The sequence below is a fragment of the Carya illinoinensis genome, chromosome 12 (assembly GCF_018687715.1).
Source record: "Carya illinoinensis cultivar Pawnee chromosome 12, C.illinoinensisPawnee_v1, whole genome shotgun sequence".
NCBI lineage: Eukaryota > Viridiplantae > Streptophyta > Magnoliopsida > Fagales > Juglandaceae > Carya > Carya illinoinensis.
Window position 1 is genome coordinate 24,690,994 of NC_056763.1, and position 10,381 is coordinate 24,701,374.

Consider the following 10,381-nt stretch of genomic DNA (forward strand, 5'->3'; position numbering starts at 1 on the left):
ACAGTCACTTTTGCGTATTTTCTGTACACTTCAATGATATAATTGGCTGGATTAATTTTTTTTTAATATCCAACCAATCATATTACTGGAGTGCACAAAAGAGTGCACAAAAATGACTGCACATAAAATTTTTGATAATAATATTTATTGCAAAGAAACTTCTGACAATCTTTGCACTAAGAAATGCTTAGCACACTCATGTGCTTAAATTGTCCAGTTGTTCATAGGTTATGACATATTGTTTTCTTGCTTTCCCATATAAAATCACATATAATTTGCAACAAATCAATCTTTTGTTCATGTCTGTTTTCTTGTCACTATATTCTTGATCACTACCCTGTTCTCTTCATCTTTCCTGCATGCAAGAAATTCTTAGAATTATTAGTGTTTGTTTGCCTTATTGATTGCAGAATATTGCGACCTTCGATCCCAGTACGTTGCAGAGTGAAAGAAATAGAACTTTTTTGAGTTATTACAACTCTAGAGGATGCATGCATGCTTGAGTCGGTGACCACTGCTTTTTACTCTACTTCAAAAAGCTGTCTGTCTTAGATTCTTAATAGTTAATACCGATAGGAAACGGACAGGCTCGAGCTTTTTGTGGCATACGTGTGCTGCAGGGAAGGTGCATGTTCAGGATCACAAAAATACTGTGGCTAAGGCACTGACATTAAAATATCACAAGACAAAGCTTGGGTTGGACTTTGGCAATGAATGTGAGAGAGAGAGAGAGAGAGAGAGAGAGAGAAGAAGAATAAATGAGAAAAGTTGGAACAGGTGGTAGCTGGTGCGTTGTTGGGTACTTTGGCAGTTGACAATAAAGAGCTTTTAAATAGGTCATTCAAAAGTTGCCTCTTGGTCTGTATTTTACTTTACTTTATGCAGGATGTTCTTATGTTCCCCCAACCATCCCAAGAGTCACATTATTATAAGAGAAAAATAAATAAGTAAAGGTCAAATTAATGAATTTTAAGCCCACCCATCTGTTTATAAGTATTTTCTTTCAACATTTCTGTCAGATCTTCATCCAATGATCCTACTTTTTTTTTTTTTGAGTCACCACGAACTGAGTTCTATTTATTATATAATTAATAAGAAAAAAATACAAAAAAGTTTTAAAAAATGTGAGATTGAAAAACCCATCCCCAGATGCCAATAATTAGGAGAGAGTTATTATATTATTAAGACAAAGTAGAACATCCATATTATTTAAATACTAAAATTTGATTTATAAAATTTATCTATTTTAATAAATGTGTTTTATATATCGAATTGAGAATATAATTTTTCTATATACATATAGCTGATAGTGATGTCAATTAAGGTGCTGTTTGGATAGTGAGTTGAGATAAAAGTTAAAAATTAAATAAAATATACTTATATTTATTTTTTAACATTATTATTATTTTAAAATTTAAAATTAGTGAATTGTTTATTATATTTTATATAAAAATTTTAAAAAATTATAATAATAAAATGAGACGATATTTTATATCCAAACCGACCTAAGTTAAAAGAGCCCCAACGTACGGAGTCTTCTTATAAGTAATTCAGTAATTGCATGCATGGTGCTTTATGATCCCTTCACCTCTTGAGTCCTCCATTTTCTCAAATTTTCGTAGATACCCTCATGATCGGTGCACACAGCGCTAGATTTCCATGCCCTTATAATCATCCCTTTTTTATTTTATTTATCAATTAAAGATGCTTTATACTTTCTTTCATTTAATTGCTTTCTTCTATCAAATTGGGCCTCTCCGAATTGAGCCTCTTCGAATTACAAGTTCTCTTTCTGCTACCTGGGCTTAGATGAGAGTAATGTAATATATAATTATTTTTATGTATTTTTTATACATTTTATTGATATGATTAGTTATATTAATTTTTTTAATATATAACTACTCACATTAATAAAATAGATTAAAAAAATACATAAAAATAACTATATATAAAATTTTTATTACTGGAAGTGGGATTGATTCCCAAACGGAAAATGATGGAGCACACTGTTTTTATCTTAGCTTTAGTCCCGACTAGTAGATCCCTCTTTTCAATTTTGGATTGTTCCAACTTGCTCCTTATTTTTGTTTTGAACCTCTACCCTTGTCGGAAAATATTAAAGTGGGAGGGCAAAGGGATGTCGACAGTTGTCCTTTTGTTAACCTTATCACTGTAAATCATTAAAAAAAATTAATTTTTTAATAATAAACTCTACTTTTAAAAAAAAAAATCGCACACTCTACAATTATATATAACATTACTTTTTTTTGTATATGGTTAGATTTAACTCCAATGCTATATAACTGCCTATCAATTTGGATTCACTCTCGTTATAATTTTTTTTAATCAAGGCCCAAGGGTTGATAGAAAATTTCATGTCAACAGTAGTAAGATAAGAGTAAGATAAGTATATAATATATACATACCATTTTCCCCTTTATTATTTGTTTTTTTTTTATTGACAACTGAGTTTTCAGAACAAATTCCCGACTAAATACACACAATACTCGTAGACGTAGAAAGACATTTTATATTTACTAGGCTAGCCCTTTCAAACTAACATCCCTTGTATCATAGTGTTGCTCCAATGGTGAGGGTTCGAAAGTAGGCAGAGAGGAGAGAGACGCTAGCTCTTTCTAGAATTTCACTCTTAAGTAACAAGAGAGCATTCGTAAGAGTGATGTCAATTCCTAGGAATTGGCTCAAGTGGTAAAGGTCTTGAACTTGGAGATATGCTCCCCCATGTCTAAGGTTCAAATCCCTTATGAGTTTAAACAATTTCTATGGACCATCGGACTGAGAAATTTTCTCCTTAAATTACCTAAGATGCACTTGTAGGAAATTCTTTGCCGAGAGCCTGTGCACCCCCGCCTTAAATTACCTAAGGTGCACTTGTAGGAAATTCTTTGTCGAGAGCCTGTGCACCCCCGAGATTGATCTGGACATTGTTCCTGGACACTCGGTGCCAAAAAAAGGAAAAAAAAAAAGAAAAGAAAAGAAAAGAAAAGAAAGAGGGATGTTCTAGTTGTGTCAAGAATATGTTTCAGCAACTCGCAGTTGATAAGACAGGGAATTAATATGTATACGAGTGCCATCTACTCTAGATGCAATACTCGTTAAATACCTATTTTATCATTCATGCCAATGTTTGATTCCACCAAATGCAGGAAGATCCTAGGAATCTGATCATTGCTACCATGAAAGTGTGGAGTTGACGTTCTCTAAATTTCCTTGAGTCATAGCAAGCGATAACAACCATTGGTGGACTTCATGAGCTAGTCTCCATTGTTGTATGACATAAATGGACTTCCCCTACTTTGCCCTTTTTCATTTTATGTTGAAACTTATTTCTCATGAACTAACACCACATTCTTACTTCAACCTATAAATCTTTGAGTAACTGCAACTCAAAATATTGCCAAAGCTTTTCAATCAAGACAACATGGTTTCCTTTGCTCTTCACCTAAATGTATAGAATTACCGCCTATTGTCAGTCTCTTATAATAACATAGATGGACTGTGCGGATCCAATTTCAATGCATTGATCAGAGTTACATGGATGCTTTAGTGTAGATACAACATTCCGCTGAAAATAATATTAGACTACAGTGCTGTAGAGTTGCTTATTAATATTCAGTGTGGAGTTAACTAGATTGAACAAGCTTATAGTCTATATTATTCAATAGCATCTACTGGATACTGGAAACATGCACTAATCATACTTCAGGCATTTCGTAGTCAACATCCACACTACGAAAACATATGCTAAAATACTTTCATGCTTTTGGTTCATTTAACACACAAGTTCTGGAAGCACACATGGAGAGCATCTTTTATTGATTTGTTCTTTCAGTTTTGTACCTTTGCCCTATTTTCTGCAACAAAAGATACAATCAACTTGAATCACTTGGAGGCTTTTCCTTTGGATGTTTGGAGGCATAGTGGTCACCAAGTTGGTTCTGATTTGCTAGTTGCACCTGAAAACACAATTCACCACAAAAGCATAGCTTATCATAACAGCACTAACAAGAACTCCAAATATACGTGCATGTTACTTGCATAAATATATTATAAGCATAATGCTACTCCCACAAGCACTGAGGGAGTGGATGCATATGATTACACCATAAGATCACATTTCCCTAATACTGTAGCAACACCTACCATTCCATAAACAAATCACCATTTCTAAGAAAATACCAACATTTCCTGTTTCATCAAGAAAAGAATATCTGGTTTGATGCAAAGGTGGCTTTTCACTAAAAATCAAAACTATGGTTAAAGTGAAATTAAGGACATTACATATCGTACTCCTTAAGTACAAGTGGCAAAAATTTAATGGTATGCCTAATCTTCCCAGTGATCAAACACCAACAGCCTTAAATTGAGAAGAACCCAAAATATTTAGGAAAAAAAGCTTCAGAAAAGAAAACAAGCTTAAACTTTCTGCTAGTAGCCAAGATCAACGATGCATTTTTGCAGGGCAATGACAATGACAGTGTGATCCAAGGTACAGATATTGTAGGCCTGGTTTCGTGAGAGTAGCGAGTTTGACCAATTTCTTATAAATCTATCTTATTCCTGAGATAAATCACCATGGTAAGAAGATGATATGGCACTTGTTAATGTTCCATTTTCTTTCAAAGTGAGTCACACTTGTTAGTTTCCACTCACTTTCAGTCTCCACATCGCAAGTTGCTTCATCAGTTAGAAATGTATCATACGAAAACTTTCTAGAAAATGCTTGTCTTTAATAAGAACATTTAGGAACTTCTGAAAACTTTAGAGATACATTTTCATTTTTCAACTTTGTGTGCTGTGTAGGACTTTCTTGCTTATAACAGATATGTATAAATGTCAATGAAATTAATGAAATATGCACTTATTTTTTGAATGAAGTGGAATCTCATCAAGATAGGGCCCTTCGGACCCAAACCTAGGGAGCAAACCCCAGATTTACGACCCCACCCGCCTAAACCATGAATAAGATAATCCAGGGGAACTCCTAGTGTAGAATTGAGTCCAGGACATCTGAGACGAAATTAATAAAATGAGAAACAAGTGAACTCCTTATCCCATATATGTTATGATGAGTAAGAAAGATGCCCAGTTTTGATAATGCCATATTAAACAACTTTCCAGAAGGAAGAGCACAATAATCCCCAGTGCCCATTTAGATTTTTAGACAGGGCAGGAAACAATAAAAAAAGAAAAAAGACTAATAATGAAAAGCTGTACATCAAAAATAGATATCCTGCCCTAACCTAATGACCCACAATATTCCATCATCAAGAATCAATGAGTTCCATTTTCCTGTCATCTGAAAATCTCATTTTCCTAAATCAAGTTGGTAAGGCCACAGTTTAACTAGTTTTCATGACTTTCTTATATCCATTTATTGTTCCTAACTTGTAATTAGGTGTTATCTTTTGTATATTTCCTGTGTACTTGGGCTACGCCTGGTTACATGATTCAATAAAACTTCATTTACATATGAAAAAGGGCTACAGTTGCTCCAGTAGCTTTTATCCTGGAATCATAAGAAAATGAAAAAAAAAAAAAAAATTGATAGATCAAAAAAGAAAAAACTTTACATTTTCTTATTTCCAGGATAAAAGCTTTTAAAAAGAGCTGTTTCTTCGTAAGGAATTTCATCGATCTGACTTGGTCGTATCGCAAATCAATAATAATAATGGAATACTTCTACGAAGACATTGATAAAATGAACTGCAAAATATTGCAAGTTTGACTGCCCGAACATAATTTTCGTCTTAATTACCGCCTTTTATGGTCCATTACTTCACCATTCAAGCTTACATATTTCATGCCCGTACAAACATTTGAGGCAGGCCCCAAGACATGGTGACAAGAGTACAAGCGAAATCACAAGGTCAAACATTAATTTTTTTTCTTTTCAGCAAAATCTTCTCCTTGTCTAGAAAGCCAAATGGAGAAATCCCTTTTTTCGTAATTAAAAAAAAAAAAAAATCAATCTCTGAATGAAATTAATGTAAGCCAACCCATAACAATCAAATCAGATTTTCTTCCCGAATCCACCAAGTTCTACTTCCACATATAAGAATGAACCAAAGATACCTTACAGATTGGGCAGGTGACTTTAAGGGCAACGGCTCTGGCTTCAAGCTGAGATCCCTTTGCCTTCTGATTCTTCTCCGCATTTCGTTTCTGCGCTTCGATTTTCTGCTTTCCCCTCGTCATCTCCTTCTCGTCCTCCTCCCCCTCCTTCGTCTCTCTCTATCTATCAATCACTCTGATCGAGAATTAGATGACCGGAAAAAAGACATGTTTTTCCGTATGGCGTTGGGACCCACAGTCCTACGCAGTTTTGCCACGTGCACCGCTTTTACACGCTGTGCTTTTGTTTATATGGAATTTTTTGTGGTGTGTACTTTGGAATCTTGATGACCACAAGTTCATCGTTTTCTCTTTGGCGGCAGAAAAACATACCGTAATTTTGAGGTGGAATTTATCAATAGATATTTGAAGAAAGATTCTAAAAATTTTAATAAAAGATTTAGAGTGTTATATAAATGAGAAATGACAGTTACAGTAATAAATATTTAAACGTTATATAATTATTTTTAAAAAAATAAATAAATATAAAATTTATATAAAAAAATACTTTTTAATAATAGATATCGTTCTTTTACTTGTACATTTCATAATTATATATAACATTATATTATATATAATTTTAAAGTATCCAAATTCTTCACGCTCTATTTGAAAATGATAGAATCCATCATTTTTAAAATTTCTCTTACTTTTTTTAAAGAGAGAACAAAAAGCTTACATGCTCTAAAACGATATAAATTATTTCCTTTAACAATCATTCACTATAGCAAATCATGAGAGAAGAAAATACGTTTAAGTATTAATTCTCTATTAAATTCCTTTTTTGGTATCTCACCTTTTCTACGGTGATCACTGGATTCCTATCATATGAAAATCTCAAGGGCCCGGGAACAAATGGCACTCCAAACTCTGGCCCATGGGCAATCAAGTCTTGTGCGACCTTTTTATTTTATGCTTTTGTATGCAATGTTATAAAGGTGGGCTTGTAAGATGATGTTCTTCCTAATAAATTTAATCATCACTAATCACATCTATTATGTGATGTTTGAATGGCACGTGACATCACTTAAACTATGTCACATTGTTTAAAAATAACAATAATCAAGATGAAGTACCAAATATAATGTTGCAGCAGCATGTCGTCTTGTATAAGTAATTCTGTCATAGCGAAGAATGTTCCCCAAAATCACCTCCAAAGAATTAGCTACTTTTAGACTCAAGATCATTGCTAACAGTTGTGCAATCTGGATGAGAGCAGGACCATGCTTCACAAACAACCTTCAGCAAGAACTCATGGTCAGTCATGATTTCTGCTACTTCATGGACTGAGAATGGAACTGATACGGCAATCATGTCCTAGTTTGGACTAATCACTCGAAGAACCAAAGTTTATCATCGATGAAGTCACAACATGACTATTTTCCATTAATGCCTATGGAATCGATGAACCATGCAGGCATAAACAAGTGAAAACCACATAGATTTGGGTCTGCAAGGCTAGTCGCGGCTACCAGTAGTCGCGGCATGAGCACAATCCATGTTTAAAATGATGAAAGCGGTTTGAGTCTCTGAGAACAATCTCCTTTTGGAGTAGATCTGACGCTAACTTCATGAAATTATGGCAATCAACACAAATTCTGATGTTCTTGTTTATTCTTATTACTTTTCCACCACAACACAAACTGCCTTCATTCATTATGGCAAAGGCCAAAGCTAGCTTCTCACTGTGATGGTACAATTGCTCCTCTTTGTGCTCCTCTTCTATGTCATGCAGTGCCAAGCTTGTCTCTGGCACATAACCCATTGCCTTTAACTGCCCAATCAATCCTTCAAGCTGCCTGAATATCACCTCCCTTTCTGGATGAGATCGGCCTCCAGAGGCAAATTCGTGCACCCGATTCCCAATCTCAACCCAGCTTAATCCGGGCTCCTTTCTCACACCAAAGCCTTTCATTTCATTTCTAATTTGGCCGGCCTTATCGAAATTGCTGCCAGAGGAATGTATGTTCGACATTTGCACATAGCTTATTGAATTTCCAGGCTCCAATTCCTTCAGTTTATCTGCTGCTAACTTGGCTAACCTTGTCTCGCCATGTTTCCTACATGATCCAAGAAGTGCACTCCAAACTACAGAATCAGGCTCCATCGGCATTCTATTTATAAGTCTTTGAGCCTCAAGAACTCTCCCAGCTCGTCCAAAAATGTCTACCATGCAAGCATAGTGATCAAGTTGAGGAACAATGCCAAAATTCTCAAACATAGTGTCAAATATTTTGATTCCTTCGTCTATGAGTTCAGCATGGCTGCAAGCTGAGAGCAGAGTAACAAAGGTAGTAGGATCAGGTTTGACATTCATTTGTGAAAAGAGTTGCAATGCTTCTCTAGCTTTCCCATGCAAGGCATATGCCTTTAGCATTGAGTTCCAAGAAACCAAATCACGAGACCCAATTTCACTGAAAGCTTTCTCAGACAAAGCAATGGAGCCACACCTAGCATACGCATGGATCAAGGCATTTGCAAGTATAGTGTCACCTTCAAACCCAGCTTTAATGAATTGTGAATGAACTGTTAAGGCATGTCGCTCAGTCACAAGGCCCGCACAAGCTTTCAAGACAATTGAGAAAGTATACCGATCTGGAGCTAAGTCCTCTCGTCGCAACTGACAGAACAGGAACAGAGCTTCTTCTGGGTTCCGTTCTGCAAATGCCGTTATAATACCAGTCCATGAAACAATATCTCGACTACAACTAGTCTCCATGAACAGCCTATAACTGTCGATAATATCTCCTTGGAGATCCGTGTAAGATTTAACCAATGCAGTTTTTACTTCAATTTCTAAGATAAACCCAGTCTTGATCACGAGAGAATGCAACTGAAAACAAAATATGAGACTCGTATCAACGTCATTCCCAGTGCTACCACACAAGGAAGAAAAGACACTGAGAAGCGTGGCACGATCAAACCCCATTCCCTCACTGCGCATTCGCATAAAAAGACAGATAGCTTGGGCTCCAAGCCCGCGAAACTGAAATCCTGCAATCATTGAATTCCAAGAAATAAGATTCCGGAACTCTATGGTCTGGAACACATTCCAAGCCTCGTCCCTATCATAAATATAAACACCACTGCGACCACAACTCTTGCAATACATGGTAACAAGAGCATTCGAAACGTAAACACAAGCATCCAAAGACATTTTCAACGCAAGTGCATGTACCTGCCCACCACGGCCTTTATCCCGCTCCCCACAGGAACTAAGTACACTTGCCACCGCAAACTCATTCGGGCGGCAGTCCCCCAACATTCCTGCAAATAGACGAAAACACTCGTCGGTTCGCCCATATTGCGCGTACCCAGAAATGAGAGCAGTCCAAGAAATAAGGTTTCTCCTGGGCATTTCATCAAATAGACAGTGAGCATAATTCAAGTAGCCACATTTAGAATACATGTTGATGAGATGGTTGGTGACGAAGAGATCAGGCGGGTTGACGGGACTGTAGAATAGCAAGTGGCGGTGCAAAGATATTCCTTCTTCGAGGCATTGGTAGCGAGAACATGCGTGGAAGAGAGTGGCATAGACTTGGTGGGAGTGGGGCGGTGCTAGGGTGTAGAACAGTGAGAGAGCTTCTAAGAGGTGGCTTCGTGTGTCGAGCACACGCACCTTCTCGAGCAGATTGTTGGCTCCTGCCTCAAGACCATGCATTGGGGTAATATGGGCCGATCCGAAGTGTCGGAAGGAAACATACCAACCGCGAATGGTCGGACGTGGCATCACGGAATCTCACTACAACGATTCTGTCTTCGATTGCAGAGCACTTGTTAATTGGCATATCGCTTTGCTTGGTTGCTTAGAAACCTCGGGAAAAAATGAATTCGAAATTTACTTCTGCATTACCGGCACTAAGTTGAGAGTTGCTGTAGATTATATGAGAATCTGAATGGATTATGGAGTTGCCATGGAACAGATCATGGAGTGTCGACAAAGGTCGAGCGAGTCAAAGGCTGTCAAGTGCCATGGATTTTCCACGTTTAATGAGAGCTTATAAATTTCGCTGAAGTCATGGAGCTAATACCGCTTATAAAAACTCAAAAAGGTAAACGATTTAATTTGGCAAACAGTTAAAGATGAGATAATATAGATTTTTTATTAGAAGTTAAATAAAATATTATTATATTATAATTTTTTAATATTAATTTTATTTTAAGATTTAAAAAGTTAAATTATTTATTATATTTTATATATAAATTTATAAAAATTATAATGATTATATGAGATAAGATAGTT

General features: G+C 36.0%; 1 protein-coding gene and 1 long non-coding RNA gene across 2 annotated transcripts; both read right to left on the minus strand.

The window, feature by feature from the left end:
• Positions 1 to 3,524: 3,524 nt before the first annotated feature.
• On the minus strand, positions 3,525 to 6,566 carry LOC122288821. The gene is made up of 2 exons (XR_006236029.1): positions 6,097 to 6,566; positions 3,525 to 3,977 (listed from the first exon to the last, which is right to left on the minus strand). It is a non-coding gene; the product is annotated as an uncharacterized LOC122288821 (long non-coding RNA).
• Positions 6,567 to 7,006: 440 nt separating this feature from the next.
• On the minus strand, positions 7,007 to 10,158 carry LOC122288974 (pentatricopeptide repeat-containing protein At1g71420). The gene has a single exon (XM_043095818.1). The coding sequence runs from the start codon at positions 9,866 to 9,868 to the stop codon at positions 7,604 to 7,606; it is 2,265 nt and encodes a 754-aa protein (XP_042951752.1). The 5' UTR covers positions 9,869 to 10,158; the 3' UTR covers positions 7,007 to 7,603.
• Between the last annotated feature and the right edge of the window lie 223 nt (positions 10,159 to 10,381).

Bases quoted from the DNA above. Each gene is read 5' to 3' on its own strand.
- LOC122288974 (XM_043095818.1), bottom strand. From the start codon at position 9,868: ATGCCACGTCCGACCATTCGCGGTTGGTATGTTTCCTTCCGACACTTC.